At 38.6% G+C, this 17,020-nt stretch overlaps 1 protein-coding gene across 3 annotated transcripts in view; it reads right to left on the bottom strand.

Annotated features, from left to right (window-relative positions):
- Nucleotides 1–386: 386 nt before the first annotated feature.
- The window catches only part of NLG-4 (neuroligin 4), a 269,045-nt gene continuing 252,411 nt past the window's right edge, over nt 387–17,020 (bottom strand). For 2 of the 3 annotated variants that reach the window (XM_069120833.1, XM_069120834.1), the window contains exons 11-14: nt 6,785–7,118; nt 6,172–6,435; nt 5,519–5,681; nt 387–4,428 (exon numbers count right to left, since the gene is read on the bottom strand). In XM_069120833.1, the coding sequence (XP_068976934.1) occupies nt 4,279–4,428; nt 5,519–5,681; nt 6,172–6,435; nt 6,785–7,118 (911 nt within the window). In that variant the 3' untranslated portion in view covers nt 387–4,278. The remainder of the gene's footprint in view (nt 4,429–5,518; nt 5,682–6,171; nt 6,436–6,784; nt 7,119–17,020) is intronic. The other variant, XM_069120835.1, reaches the window with a different exon arrangement.

Here is a 17,020-nt window from a genome sequence, read left to right as displayed (position 1 = left end):
CCAACTTTAGTCGTGAGATAAATCCTCGTCAGTGGATAAATATGTATGTACATGTATTAAATTACCTACTGTTAATAAGTTTTCAACTCAGTATTTTATCATATGAAAACGCTCTGATTTTTCTCAAGGTCGGTATTTCAGAATGTGAGATACGAAATCTCGTATAATGTCAAGTCTATCGTATATTTAGTCAATGCTAATGTTGACCCAGTCAAACGGAAAACAAGGAACAATCTTTTCATGTAATGTTTCTTGACTGTAATTTATGTCAATGAAAAACATTAAAAACTACACTTAAAAGTTCCCATTACGTTATTTAACTCATTAAAAATTAACAAGATTTGAATAAAACGTGTATAACTTCTGGGAAAAATATTTAACACATACAATTAATATCACCATGTATTTTGTTATATATTTACAATTTGATAACAGAAACGTTAAACATAACAGACAGCCTTGCCTTCGACCGAAAGATTTGTTTCATGCATTTTTCGATGGAACGCGAGGCCAGCTAAAAATCACATAAATATAATAATATTCGCCATAATAAATTCATTACAATCCATAATATGTGTATTTAATATATGTTATTTAAATTTCCTTAAACATCTGCTTAACCAGCTCACTATCTCTTCCCGTTGTTATTCTTTCCATTACCGATCATGGTTTCTTCTTAATTAAGTCTACTATTACTCGCTTCTTCTTTAGTCTTATATTCGGATTGTCCATACTTAATGATATTTATTACGTAACTTTTTCACGAAATTCCGCAAGTCATCTTAAAAAAGACTTTATTCGGTATAATGAACTTTATTTCCTGTTTCTATTCATTCACGATGATGCTGAAAATGACCGATAAATTTTTCAATCGTATCATACAACTTGGCAAGAACATCGTACACATCCTTTGATTTATTTTATTTTAATTGCTTAATTGTATGTACAAAAAACTTTGATTTTCTTTTTTTCATATTAACACGTACTCTTTTTTTTAAGCTCGGCCTTCATGTGGTGGTTCCATAAAAACAAGATTCTAAGTGGCTTAACCATGGAAACTTCCTTTAACGCGTTCACTGGGTGCCTGGGTAATGTTCGTGATTTGAACATTTAAAAATGTTTCGCAAATTTTGATTCCATTTGTCGTATAAATAGTAATAGAAATAAATATATAATTTCGCTTTTGATTTGATTAAGGACAGCTTGATTAGTTGACAACAGTGAAAGTGTTAAATTCTGTTCAGTGGTTAACTCTTTGAAGCATATTCTTTGAATGTTCTTACGTTGCATAAAGTGAGGTGTTATTGAAAACTGTATAACATTTACTAATTATGGCATCGAAAAATGTATCTAACGGTGAATCAGTAAGTATAATAAAAGTTGCTTACATATTAGTACAGATTAGAGTTTTATATTCAAAAATTTATTTTTTGGTTGGTTATAACGGATCGACAAAAATTTATTAACAAATTACTTAAGAAAGTTTTTTAGTTTCTTTTTTATAATTTTACAATAACGTCTATATGATACACTCGTCGCATGATAATGACTTTTGAGCATTTAGAACAATGTAAAATAGATGATTAGGGTAAAATGGTGCTTCAAAGAATCAAGTCACATTGGAGTAACAGTCTCTTTTATTCGAACCGACCGACGAAATTCTGTTTTTACGTGAATTTACGTGTCCAGTGGCAGTGTGTTATACACGATAACGGTGATGTTAATTTTTATGTTACATCTATACGTATTTCTTTATTTTTACAAAAACATCACGTACACTTTGAATCCAATACGAATCGACTAATTTCTTTTATGATTTTTTTCTCTTTTAATGATTTAGCATTCTAGGGATCTTTAATTACATCCACTTTCATAGTGTACAGTTTAACACGCATGTTGATTCGTAGTTTCGTAAACTATACGGCCCGATTTACATTAGCGATTTAGTTACCTGTGATTACCGCTACTGTACAGCTTGATTTGCTCTACCGACTTAGCCATGTTGTAATTAAATGTTATGCAATGGCTTCTCTGATTATGAGATGCTGAATGAAATATCACATTCGAACATAGCTCGAACTGTAATCGAATTATCATAAAATGACAGAAATTGTTTCAATTTTCTTCAGAGCTAGATTGCCGTATCCTAATAACGAATCATTTGTTAAATCTTCTTTCTAAATAGGAAAATAAGAATATTTTTCTCTATATCGTAACTAGGTAATTAAAATTTGAATAGGTGTAAATCGAGCCTTTTTCACGTGATCATTTTTCGTTCAATTTCCCTTCTCTTTCTGTATTTTTCTTTTTTTTCTTTTTTGTCAATAGTATACGTGGTAGTTCGAGTGAAATGAAATCTTCTCTCTGGAAGATTTCTCAATGTTACCAAAAGCGTAAAAAAGATGGTAATTACCCACACTCCATTTCACAAACGTTCATCGTCGGAACGGCATGTTTCGAAAGCATCGCTCAGTCAGTTTGTTTTTCTTTCGTGAAATGGAATCGTTTCGAATTACGGTATTACAATAATTAATGGGACGAGGTTGAACGATATTGTTCATTGACGATCGAAGCTTTTGATTGACGAAAGAGAATTCATTATATCAATATATGTAAATCCAGATATTTCAATTCCATTTTTGTGCTTGAACCGAAGGAACGGCGATCTCTTTTGATTTTTCAATATTATTTTCATATACATATTGAATTAAAAACATTGTTATGAAGAACTTTGTACTTGAAGCATTTAATGGTAGTGTGGTGATTTCGGTTGTTCAATACTGTCCGCTTTTCCATATATTTCTTCATGAAATTTTATAAAAATTGATGCTTAACGATAATCTCCTTGTACTATGGTATATAAATTATGATACTTAAAATTCGTATAATTTTAATCGATGATATTAACATCGAAATGAAATATCTCAGAGATTATAATAGCAAAAGATGGACGGCCCATTGTGTCGTATGTGTCAATAAGGTATCTGTTATCTTAAATCAAAGACAGAAATTCGAATTAATTTAACGTTCGATTAATCTGTAGTATTTCCATACTTTACAATAATATCGTATTTAGAAATTCTTTGATCAATCAAAAGCAAAATCGAGTCGATTCGTCGTCGAACGCATTTTTTACAATGATGATTTGAGCGCTAATGATCTCGCACACTTACACTTTGTAACGTTTACAGTCAATTGTAGGAAGAATAAAATGAAAAACAGAATGGGAAAACGATTGAAACGGACGATCAAACTGTACGGGACACGAATACATGTCTTCTTAGAAAGTAGCAAACATGTTTGGCTTTCACTTATGGTATAAATTCACTTTTTTGTCTTTTTATTTCATTAAATATATACAAGGAACATCTAACATCGTAGTGGATAGCGTTTTATACACGAGTCTCCATGATCGATTTCTGCTTTGAGCGTCTCTCTCCTCTCGTAATACGTAGAATTCATTATTACTGACTAGCTAGCTGAATGTACTCATTTGATTTCATTATGGAACGATTCCTTCTTCTTTGATTGAAGTACGATCAATCATAAAAAAAAGTCGTCAATCTTATTTTCATGATCTTTGGGTATCGGAAATTTCCATTATACTCACGATTTATCTATCATTATCAATCACGATAAGGTTCTGGTATCCGTCGAAACACACGATTCAAGATTTTTCTTTTCATTTCGTTCGTCTAAAGGAATTTAAAGAGAAATCTACTCGATAAAATTCAGTTTCGAATCTCCCCTATTCGCACCTTATCTTGCAGTTCCTATATAAATGTCCTTATAAAACTTTCGATAATCTTCATTCTTTTAATCTTGTCACAATTTCATCATTTGAATTAGTTCCTCGAAAATTCCCACGAAGCCGCATTTTCTTTCTTCGAATTTCACGAGTACCTTTAACTCTTCTTCGTCGACGAATACCGGATTCTTCTCTTCCCTATATTCTTCGAATGTTCCTTTAATTTCAAGAAAAAGCTGCATTTACTGCCCCCCTCCGTTGGTTTTTGTAGCGCGTCGTCGTCAACTGGACGATGGAAATGGAAAACGGTACAAGCTTTCAGGCCAGGTACCAGTCGAGCGTTGTTCGCTGGAATTTCGATGGAATATTCCTAAAAGAATTTTTCCTCAGAGTGTTGTTTCGAGTATATCGAATTCATAGGATAGAACTTGACTGGCATTGACGAGACGCTGTATTTTTGATGTTATTTAGAGCAACGTCGATGCCGTGAGAACGTCCGGCACGACTGGCTTCGGAGGGGGGTCCAAACATCACACTCTCATCTCACTCATCGTAGCTTGGGACACACGACTCGATACGGTGGCATTCTGCAACAGGGGCTGGTTCTCGGGAGGACTCTTTGCTCGGGGGGGTGGTGGGGCTCTTGGTACTGTCAGATGTATGGATCCGTTTGGTGGACCCTAAAATTTCAAAATAGCGTTAGAAAGGAGAAATTTAAATACTTTCTATTATTGCTAGACGATTGAGTCTAACCAATATTTCATACGTGGAATATTTGTAAGTTTAGGTAATTTGCACGGTAAGAACGAAAGGACCATTTTGATATTTTCTTAGGAAATAAAGCGATTTAGCGGAGCAACTTAATTATCGAGCATGAAAGACCAAAAGATGTTGCGATGTACTGTAAAAAATAAACGTCACATTTTGTATGTCGAACTAATTTTTAATTCGATCGTCACCTCTGTGAGAACGCCAGGAAATTTCGCTTCGTTAATTCGCAGCATGTCTTTCAGGAAGGTTCTAGAGCTTTCCAAAGGAAATTGAAATTTTCGGCGCAAAAAGAAACGAAAATCGAAATAAGTATGAAGGAAAAAGACGAAAGTTGGAGATTCGTTTTAATGAAGTTTGTCGCCGTCGTCATCTCCACCAAATCTACGGAAATTCGCTAACAGGATAAAAGGGATGGTACCATCCGCCGTCAAAATAATCACCGCGCCGTGGAACGTCAAGAAGAAGCTTCCCCGTTGTAAATTTCACCTGGTCAGACTTTAGCAGTTTTAAAAGCTCCTTAATAAGATTATGAATGGAGCTTCCAAAGGTCGTAGCTCGTTAAAACAGCGGAAGTTTCTTAAATCAACATGGTGAGTACAGAGGTCCTCGTTCTTAACGTCGTGAACAAATTCGCTGTTTCTGGTTGATGGATATTACGAGATATTCCGTTTGTAATATATCTTCTACGTTCTTTCCAAGACAAAATAGTTGATATTGAACATCGTGTTTAAATTTTGTTCGATGCGACGTCTAGATTGTCTTGATTATGGTGCAAGAAGGGTTTTATCTTGTTTGAAGAGAAATTTCGTACATGAGTAGGGCAATTTTTGGGAACGGTGTACAAATGAAATAAATGGAATCCAATAGAGTAATAAAAAGAGATTAGTACAAAAACAAGGAGAGGTATGGAATTTTTGATTGACGATGGAATTTTATGAGACTCCATTCCTCTATCTAATTGCGATACGCAAACGTTGGAGTAAAATGACTGACTCTCACTTGGGTTTGTGCATTCATGTCCTGTATGACGGAAGCTCGGGGAAGAGTGGCATGCTGTTGCTGATGTTGCTTTTGATAATGGTGTTGATGAGGCAACGTGTGAGTTCCCTGGCCCTGTTGGAGAAGCGTGTTGGGATCGTTCGGAGGGCCTTTCATAACGTTCCTGGAACGACGATCGATCGTTACGAGCTTCGTAACAGTTACGGATTATACGTAATTATTGGTCAACTGAATGCGTCGCTACATTAACGTCGAACAAGAATCATGCAATAGGGTGTATTGGGGGAAAAGGTGGCCATCGATGATATAAATACGAAAGGGTAATATGAGAAGCTTATTTACAAGATGAAACGACGATAAAATGACGGATGGTATAATTTCTGATTTGATTACAAATTATTACAAACAAGGGATAGTAAGAGTATCGTTTAACATTAGGAAGTTTATGTGAGCATTGGGGCAAATATCATTAACGAATTTATGACCACCTTTTCATTAATCTCCTACATTGTGTCTTTAATAATTTCATTTACACCATCTGGTTAAAACTAAATTAACTTTGGTACAATTTCGTACTTTCGGACCCTGTTTTGTGAATATATTTGCAGTTAGCGAGAAAAATCCATGTTACAAAGCTTTAAAAGAAACTATACCTTCTCAGCATTTCGTTCTCGACATCGACGATAACTTGACCGCTTCCGGGGAAATGAGAATGCGGCGGAGGCGGTTGTTTGAGCTCGGAGAAACCTCGTGGTCCGCACTGTTGATTTAACATTTGTTGCTGCTGAAGACTTTTTACCTCGAGTCTTGTTTTGTCTCTTTGATAGTAAACTCCCGCAAAAATCAGCACGTTCAAAATCAGTAAACTGCATCCGATCGCGATTGTCACGCTCAAAGCTGTAGAGTATGCAGCGTACCTATAGAAAGAATAAATTATTTACTTCTTATTATTCAACCAGATTTCATTATTTCTACTTTATTCGCACTTAAAACTTGAATACTCTCGTTTGATAAAGAAATTACGCATAGTTAACGTTAGTTCTGAAATCTCAGAAGAAAACGAACCGAGAAATTTTTCTCAACTAGGGAAGCAGCTGTTTTATAGTAGCTGGTAAAAATAAGAAAGACATGCTTTTATAATTGAGCAATTCTGGCTATCCGGTTTAGCAAATGCATAGACGATGTTCCAAAGATGTAAAGACAAGGAGTAGCACAGCAAGGTACTTTATTAATGTTTTCATTACGTTGAAATTGCTTATTACGCACCCAGCTGCATCCAGGCTGGCCAGAGTGTCTGTACTGGCGTTATGAACGTTCTGCAAATTCGTGCTCTGAATGTAGCTAACACACGTGGCAGCATTGTAGTCTGTGGTGGTTGGTGGTTCGGTGGTGATGTTCTTCCTTCTGAATTCTTCGCTAATCCTGCTCAGAGGATCCGGTCTCACCGAGCCATCGTACAGGCTAGGGTCCGAGTGTCCACGAAATAGATTGTGCCTGGAATCCACATCTTCCATTCCAGCTCGATGGAGTTCCGGAACCAGGCGAAGCCAAACAGACAACTGATGAGCTCTGTAATGATTCTTCATCTTTGGCCTCATACCTGAAAAAATAGGAGAGAAGTATAAAATTTTTATAAATAATTACGAAGAGTTTTTACGAGTAAAGATAGACGGGAAGTAGAATCTTTTCCATTAAAGAAATCAATTGTTTCTTTTCCTCGTAATTTCTCGATCTTCGTCTTTTTTTCGTTTTTAATAGCATTTAATTGCTTTTAATAGCAAAAGATTCTGGAATTTATTGTTTACTTTTATATTTTAAGGGCTAATATCTCTCCATCAGTTCGATGGCTGATAAAATATGAATGACGCTTATGACGTCGTGAGTTAGTTGTACCGATGGTCCTTTAAACAGTTTTGAAAGACTTCTCGTGTACAATGCCATTAACGGCGCGCAAAACGAGCATCGGTACGCTTCATAAAGCGTGCTTTATTAAAAAAGTTTTAGAAATCGTCTGATCGAAATCTTTATTGCTTTCGTTGTATTTAACATTCTGAAATCTCCGACTAGCAATGAAGATTTCTTCTACGAGGAGTTCTTCTATTCTATACGTTACAGTCGAAATTATCGGTTCAATGAGAAGCGCTTTTCAAGAAAAGATTTTAGTTCCAACCTTGTGAATGCTGGAAAAACCGCGTACGAGTTTCGTGAAAATTTCATTCGAATATAAAGACATTTCAACCGGGCGTGTCAGAGTTGAAGAGTTCCTTTCTGCTCTGCTTTTCTTTTTTCTTTCTCCCCGTTAGTATAAGTAAAGAACATTTCTTCGCTTAAAAATCCTACTTCTCAACTCGGAGATGAAGCAATGCCTTCGTATAATTTAGCAATGGTTTTGCTACGTTACGAAAATTGACTGGTTTAAAGAGAAAAATTCAAAGATTTTAAGATTCTGAAATGTACACGACTAGCTAAATAATTCTATCGTTCGATACGGCGAGAACTGTGGTGTAGATACCACAGATCCGTTAGATTTCGATGTCGCATCTGCTTTTGATGTTCTGGATACGAGCGGTTGTATAGTAGTTGTCGCGGTTCCGTTGCCGATTCTCTGTGACGGTGAACAGTGTCGAAAGATTGAACCGTTATTCGATCCTCCAACGGCTGGACACGGACATATGCCAGGTGTCATGGTCAAATGGGGACGCGCGATATCAGCCGGAAATTTGGAAATTGCTAGAAAGGTTACGGATAGAACCTGGTGAAATTGCGATCGGCATTGGGGAAACGTTAATTAGATTCGATTTTTTGCGGAAAGGACGGTTCAAAGCAGAAGTACGAGTAATTAAAGCGGAACATGACCGACAAATTTATCATTGTCGGGAACGAGAGAAGGACCGGCGTGTGACAGCGTACGCGCATAAAACAATGAAATTAATGAAAATAATTCTCTACTTGCGTACGAAGTTCTATGTTATATATTATTCGCTAAAATGATAATAGAAAATTTTGAGGAATTCTGGAAACCTATTTTTATATTTTCACTTGTATAAATGAGTTTGATGCTCCTTCCTGAATTGCCGCTATTACAATGCGTTTTCATGGCGCGTCTCTTTGAATTATCAAACGTATCCTCGCAACGGTGAAAGAACATATGCGAAGTTTCGGTCCCAATTAAACGCGAAAATAAATTATTAACACAAGCAAAACGGATTAAACGCAATTGAAAATTTATTCACGTGCTAAGCTAGAATAATCCCGGCTGTCCAACGGAAATGCAATCAAACAAAGACTAATGTGAATCCTTCGTTTTATTCGATGCTTGATCGAATTAACTCGACAATCCACTACGTTTTTATACTACATTTTATACGCGCGCAATTTTATGCGTTTTTAACTGGACACGCCTCCATCGAGCGATATGACTTAAATCTCCATGGGCAATTGGCAATTTCACATTAGATTCCGCGTACACAAGAATTTACTGTTATTAAACTGTTTAAGTTACGAACGTAGCTGCATGCCAAATAGGACGAGTTCGCTTAGCACGGAGAAGCCGGAAACAGATGCGAGAAATAATATTGGGTGTAGTTGTTGCGCCGCGTTTCTCCGTGACATTCGATTTCCGGTATTGCACGCGTCAAGATGCTTGATACTTAGAAGTCTGGATCATCGGCAATCCACTAGACACGGGATAGGAAAAATGAATTTCTTTGAGCTTAATACCGTGTAGTTTGCGACACGTGGCTCGAAATTTGGCTCTTCCACACGAGATATTGGATGGTAGAAATATGTGAAAATGAAACTCGCGCTTGACTATCGAGCAAAATCTATTCTACAAAGAAACAAAGCATCGTTGAAATATCAATGTCAACTACGATAAAATTCGTTCGGAGGTGATTCAAAGCAAAACACGATAGCGACGAAATTCGTTGAACGGTGAATTCGACTGATAATTAATCTTCTTAGATTTTTTCACATGACGCAACAACTGCGGTCGTTTGAAAATTGAGATTCACGGTCTCGTGAATATTTTGGATTTGTCGCGAGAAATTCGCGTGCTTCCATGAGAGCGACGACGCGGCGCTTCTTTTTCCGTCGGTTATCATCCGATACAGTTGACTGTTCCCGAGTGATAACGACCGACTGGACGTTTCGTTCGAACCGTGTACGTCTGATCACCGATAAAATTCATTTTTGTTCCGTGTACTCTACGGCTGATCGAATTGTGTGTATCGTTACGACTCGAAGAAGCTGTAAATCGATTCGATTTATGATATCTCTATGTTAGAGATGGTTTACGATACGATTTTCTCTCTACGCTTGATTTCTTACGAGACCTTGACAGTTGTTTCTGGACACAGGATAGTTGTCTCACGATTAATGTATTGATTCACCGTGAAGGTTTCTGTCGGTCTAATGTCTAAGCGCTTGATCCTTAAAATCTCTTAAAAACACGAGGTGGATATTATTATTAAACGTGTTGGTTGGTTTATTAAGGAGACGAGTGATGAAATTGTAATAGTCAATTGTATTAAAATCACTTTAAGTACAAGTATAAAGATAGTACATATATGCCGGTCGTAATCGTCGCTCGCTCAATGCTACTGTTCAACTCTACGCTCGGTATTTGACTGTATGACTCGCTATATTGATTCGCTATAATGACTGTCCTAGAGAGCACGTTCGTCTATTTGTATCAACCGGTGGTATTATAAAAAGTGCAAATGTAACTCTGGTTGATGATTACAAATAACGGCGATAATGTTTTGTTCGAAGTTTGTTTACCTTTGAACCTAGCAAACCAAAACAACGTTGGTATTCCAAGGCGCAATAATGTGCTTTCGTTGACTCATGTGCTGCTACAAACATATGCATGCTCATTTAATGATAGGTCAAGATTATTCGGTGACACACCAAGATAATTGCAAGATTTTTACGAGGTTCCTCCAAGACCATTCCAAGATTATTCAAAGTTTATGTAAATATCGTTGAATATCAGAATTCGTAACAGTAGTTTTATGCATAAGATTCTTTTTTCTCGAGTTGCTAGGAGCGTTCTCTAAAGAGCGGAACTACGTGTTACCTGGAAAGCACCGCGATTCGAATACTTGAGATAAGTTTAATGTGATTTATTGCAAATCGAACGTGCTAACCGCACTTAAATATTGATGTATGCGGTGTCAGAAATTCTGGCCGCGCGAGAGCTTCTAGAAATTGGTCTCTCTGTATGGGTAGTCACGAGACCGACCATTCCGTATCCTCGGGATGTTTGACAACGAGTTCCGTAGATCGGGAATGGCAAACGCTTTCATGCGAGGATTTCCGTTCCTCTAATAGTATCGAACTTATCACGAGAGCATGGAAACCCGTGTAGTACGAGGTAGAAGAAGAAAAGCAGGAAATGAATTTGCGCACATTTTCGCCATCACGTGAAAACGTTTTGACGCTTTCTTTTTCTCATTTCCCATCAGCCGATTCATCGAATTTCGATCCGTTCAGCGACCTCCTTCGGATACTCTGGATTGTCTCTCGACACATTTTCCACGCTCCACCGCATATGGAACATGGCATTCTATGATATTCTCCAAGTTCGACTCAGACTTGCTGATTTCTCTGTGCTGTGGTACCTAAGAAGTATTATATCCTTTCCTTTGAATCGACGCTTTTAAAACTGCTCTAGAGGATTATTACACGAAGTAGTAAGTTTACTTGAATTTGTATCTCTTTTTTTTTTTTTTTATTTGCTCGACTAAATGGAATAGAGAATTCTTTGCAATTTTCAGAGTTCTTTAGAGTTACTTATTGAGATAACTCGGTTCCTCGAGTAAGAACGAAACTCTGGATGAAACTCTAGTTCTAAATTCACGTTGACGCGAACTAGTCTCTGATGAGGAGACACTTTAGTCGACAAAGTAATCCGGGAAACCCCGTATATGTCGTGGACACGCACGTATATATCCAGACCTAACGACTTATTCTTTTAAGACGCGCTAAAACTTCTGAAGGACGTCTTTCCTCCGCAGACGCTATATTCTCTTGACTTTTCGAGAGTGTGCCTCACCCAGAAATATCCCGATGCTGGCTTCACAAAATAAAACGAATAGAAACCCAACGCAGTAGATAAGCCATGACGTAAACGTCAACACATATCTCATAAAAATTTTCTGCTTCTGTCGTGATGCGCATCATCTTTTCGTTCTTTTCTTCCCTCCCCCTTCCCCTTAACTTTTACAGTTTTCGTTCCGCATTTCAGGTAGCAGCTTCTCGAATTCTCCTCTTCCAATCTTTCTTCGAGTTTCGTGCTCTTTTTACTCATCGATAGCTTTTTAAATCCTTGCCAGAAAAAGGAATAAAAGAAGTTGCTTGATATTCTTTATACACTCGTCACAGCCATACTCGATCAACGCGACCGGAAACAGCTAGATTTCTTTCGAGTAACACCGTGTCTCAGTATAAAATAAATCCGTTCTTTCTTTTCCCGGGTAACTTCTCTGACATAGCGTATCGTAGAATACGCGAATCGCGAGAACCATCCTTTTCTACCAATTAATGGAATCGGACGTCGGTTCAGTTCTTCAATTTTCACGAATTTTCTTTGTCATAATCCCAACAGAGACCATTACAGGAATTATAATTTTGCTCATACACGGTAGGATCGGACGTTCTTGTTGACTTTCTTCTATGTGTTTTTCCTCTTTCCTCTTTTCAGGAAGAAATTTCGTACGAGTAAAACGGATTGAAGCAAAGCGGATGAACGGAAAATTAGAAATAGGTTTGTTAGTTACATAGTGCATTTGTGTTATTTTCAGAACTATGGCTTTGAAGTTGGAACAACTCAGAAATATGGTTTTATATTTGACCTTTCAAAGGTTGGTGTGATTTGCTTTTTTCTTTGAGACGGGCAGTACTTCCTCTTGATTTAAACCCGTGAAACATTTTATTTGCGAGTATAGTCGGTTTGCATCAGGATCGGTTGGAAAACAAACAATATTTCTCTTGGATCGAGTTCGTATAATCTCGATCTTCTGCCGGTGAACATTTTTTCGAATTCTTTTGTAGATCGAGGAACTGCAATTTTTTTCAGGATTCATGTTTTCCATCTGTAATATTGGCGATATTAAATTCCCTCGAAACGCACGAGGCCAGATTCCACTTCAACTTCGTCATATTGTATCCACGATATCTCGGATCTTTCTCTCAATTCACAATGCGTTTTACATTATCCGATGAATTTTTTAAATCGCCATCGTTTCCGTGTTTAATTCATGCGTCTTTATTAAATTCGACCCAGCTGCTAAAGAACGGCCCCGAGTTTCGTCCGTTAATTAAACGAGATCGCGCTCTCGCGTTCTTCCACGAATACTACCAGACGTTTGAAATATGATTTCCCTTGGAGAGACGTCTGTCCTCGTTGAGAACGGGTCTCATCACTGCGATCGCATTCAGAAAGGGTCCTCCTATATCTCGATGAGAATGCAAGTTTTCTTTCCTTTGGCCAGGTTCGAAGAGCCGCCAAAAGCAAGGAAACAACCTTACGCGTCGCATGATCTTGGAATTAGATTTCCATATCGATGCCTCGCTGGAAATCTCGAGACCGTTCGCTGGATTTCGAATCTTTCGCAAAGGATCCTCGTTTTCCATTATTCTCTCCATGTAACGTTCTCTCGGCTGGTGTTTTTCGTTCGCGCAGCCGTACAAAGCTGTTCTCCTCCGTTGGGGCGTTACAAAACGAAACGAAACACCGTCAGAAATAGGTCCTCGAACGCACTTTTCCGGTCTTGTCTGCGAGGTTACGAGCCTTCGATATTAGATTGTTGTTAAGATTTGCTGCAGTGGATTGACTTTATGACGCGCGCGTGACTTTTTCGCCCACCAGCAGATTTAAGATCGTCGTGTGTGCAAACGAGTGTTGCGTTAGCACGGTGTTCGCGTTTATAGCCGATGCAGAGGTAGAGAAGTTGGAAATTCGAAGCGGGACCCGACTGTGTCGTAAATCCACGGGAACGTGCGCGGAACGTATGCGAATTTTAGATGGCTGCCACGGAAATCTTCGTTATTCTTTAGATCAATGCGCCCCCGTTGGTAATATCTTATTTTCAGAGGAATATTATTAGTGAAATATCGAAAATCATTAGATTCCATTACCTATTACCTTCAGGTATATAGGAATTGGTAACAAGTTCGCAATTTCCAAGCGTTTACCTGTTCTTCGTCTATAGATAGGAATTCGTATCGAAATTGGTTCGACCCCGTTAGGTTTTCTTTCCACGATGTTTCCCCGCGATTAAACTTGTGGCCAGCAAAGCGACGGAAATTGATACAACGAGATTGTTCCTCGCGAGCCATCGGGTGCCAGCGTCGTCGACCAATGGGAGTCTGCCGGCTGGCAATGCCACGGCTTCCGGCAGAATTATTGTCGGAGTTGTTGCTATTAACGGAAATGCGGAACTACGAAACCATAGAAGCCGAGAGCCGTAGAATCGTCCTCGAAATCCGTGAAAGCGGTTACACGACGCCAAACGACCGTCTACTCGCAAATTGCATTCGCCTTTGTCCTGCTCTCTGTCGTTTCGTCATAATCGTCTCTTTTCTCCTGTTTCCTTTTCACCGTGTTTCTTTTATAGTTCTGTTTTCCCTAGTCACGTTAAGCCCACTGAACTACATATTCCGATAATTGTATAACCGTTTTAGCTTTTATGCAATTTTTCATAGCATTTCACGGCCGATAGCTACTCGCAGAAAGAGAAGCGAATATTCGCGAATACTTTCAGAGAACATAGATTCTGATTTATGTCATAAAGCACGATCGCAGCTTATCATTGATTGATAGCTTTAATTTTCGCTATCGAACAGGTTCGTAGATGCTTTTGAATTTTATTTTTAAAAGATCCAATAAATTGTATTGGATTTTTGCTTGTATATTTTACAAATGTTGTAGAAATGTTTAGAACGGATCTTCACTGTCACGTCACATTAAAATAGCGTTTGACGACTTACGAAAATGAAGGATGATACGAATAATCTAGAAATCGAACGCTGAACCAGTTCTACTTCTACGTCGCACTGCATGCCGTAGAACCGGCCGTGTGTGTGTTAAATGACAATGATGCTTGAAACTATCAGCGCTAGGCGCCATTAAGAAAAAGTGTTTCAGTAGTGAAATATAAAAGAGACGTAGACTACGCTTTTCCTAAGTCGTCGTTCCTAAGTTTTTCGCATTTCCAGAATCTTTAGCAATCACGGCGATCCAGTTGCGCGAAAACTCGAAAAATCGAGTTCTTTATCAACGTGTTCTATGCTGCACGGGTCCACGCTGGCAATCCACTTCGATAATTCGCTTCAATTTTATCGCTCGGATCTAAAGTTTCATTGAAATTCTCGAATATTTTTAAAACGTGTTAAAAGTTAAATAAAAAATTCCTATCGCGATGAAATCTTGATTTGTCTTAAAAGGAATTTCTGAGAGAAGTTTCTTCGAGGGAAAAAGGGAGAAAGAAGATAGAAAAAGGATGGAAGGATCTGATCCACTTATTTACTCGCGGCCATTCTATTAAGCGTCGTTCGTTGCGGGACAACCGATCTGCTCGCTCGCAACATCGTCACGTAGCCGGTGGTTCGCATTTGTGGTAATTGTCGAGGTAGTCTCAGGGTCATAGGGATGGCCCGAATCTCACAGATCTGGAATCCTACGATATCACATGTCCCTCGTTTCACCTTTATCCTCATTTTGCCCTTTCCCTTGTCTATTGTCCTTTTGTCGACCACCTTAAATGTCGTCTGCTTCTTTATATTATTCTTCGTACGTTCCAATTTTCTTTTTTTTTTTTTTTGATAAATAGACACGACGCGAAGTTACTTACCGTCACCTACTTACCGTTTAATGAAAAAATTCAGCAATTTTTACAATCGAATCGATCGATTTTACTTAAAATCATCGGATAAATACATAAACAGACGGATCGAAGGATCAAAACCGAACAGCCGATTTATGTGTCGTCGCATACTCTTCAACTCACGTCTAGCGATTTGATTTGTGTTCGTGCCAATTTGCTCCCGGGAACGGGATAAGCTTGCCCACCGAGGGGATTGCTGATGCCAGTATCGTGACTCAGGAATGACTTCCTACGGTGAATCCAAAAGCAGGAAGGATGTGAAGGAATGAAGGAGGGTAATGGAACCCTTGGGGATGCCCGGATCGCCTTCCACGCGCCTGATAGGAAGACAGTTTCTTGCCTTTGCCTCGAAATTCTACGCTTCGCTTGTGTGCAATAATCGTAATCGAGTGACCTCTGGTGACAAAAATCAATGCTGCAAAAAGGAACGAAACGCCAATGACAATCTCTTTTCCCTCTTCCTGTAGTCCGTGAGGAGAACGTGAAATTGTTTCGTCGGAATAGTAATCGGGTTTGATGGGAGCAGTTTCCGTTTTAATCTGTGACCGTCGTTAAAGTTACGAGTCTTCCTGACGCGTGATCGTCGTCCAGTTTTCACCGGAGCTAACTCCTTGACCCGATTCTCATTTTCTCTCCCCTTTGCTCTGCCACCTATTTAGATTTCTTGAGCGTTGAAATTGTGTACTCGTTGTCACGCGTCGATCGTCGTTCGACTTCTAAACCGATTTAGCTGACCTGGTTCTTTTCGCTTTTCGCTGACTCTATTGTCCTCTTTATTCTTAAATAGACGCAACTTTCCCTTAAGAATCAATCATATCTTAGGTCGTGATGTACCGAGCTTTCGTTTCTTAATTTTCGAGGATCTTTAAATTGTTACAGAGAGTTTGCAATTTCTTCTTCTGCAGCATTTCATTCTTTAGACTTTTCTAACGATAGCCATGCTGCGTTCTTAATCCGTTCATCTTTCATCTTGATTTCTATTATACGATGGAGAAGAATTCCACGCTGTGGAACGCAGAGGAGCTAGCTAAACTCATGGACCACTAATTCGTGGTTTTTGGGGCGGACGCGACTCGCTACTTCTCTAATTAGAAGTCTCTTTTCCCGACTTCCTCGACTAAGTCGTGTATCCTCTCTGTTAGAAATCCTTCTGACGTCTTATTGCACCAGTTTTCGTGCTGAAGCAAGGCCACACCGAGGGAAACGTCGAGGATGCAACGTCCAGCGTGTTATTTAATTATTATTATTACGTGCTGTTCGAACGGAATTCTTATCGCGATGACGGTACAGCTCTCGTAACATGTTACGCTTGTGATAATTTGGAAAAATTAAATGTGATACCGGGGACAAGCACGCCGTTTCTCGTTTCTTTCATCGTTGTCTGCAATTACTTTTCTCTCTTTTTCTTTTTCTTCTGCACCGGTTCCTTACCTTTCTTCCAGTTACCAGTGCAATGAATTTCTCGCGGCTCACGAGTATTCTCCGGCAAACCATAACGAGGAAAGTTCCGTACGAGATAACTTAAAGAGGATAATACAGCCCCTGAAACGATTCTATCCATCTCGTGGAAAGCTCATGGTGGATTATTGGCGTGTGAATACGCAAACGAATC

This window comes from Bombus flavifrons, chromosome 9, assembly GCF_040668555.2.
Source record: "Bombus flavifrons isolate JBK064 chromosome 9, iyBomFlav1_principal, whole genome shotgun sequence".
Lineage (NCBI taxonomy): Eukaryota > Metazoa > Arthropoda > Insecta > Hymenoptera > Apidae > Bombus > Bombus flavifrons.
This window is presented reverse-complemented; position numbering and strand designations above follow the sequence as displayed.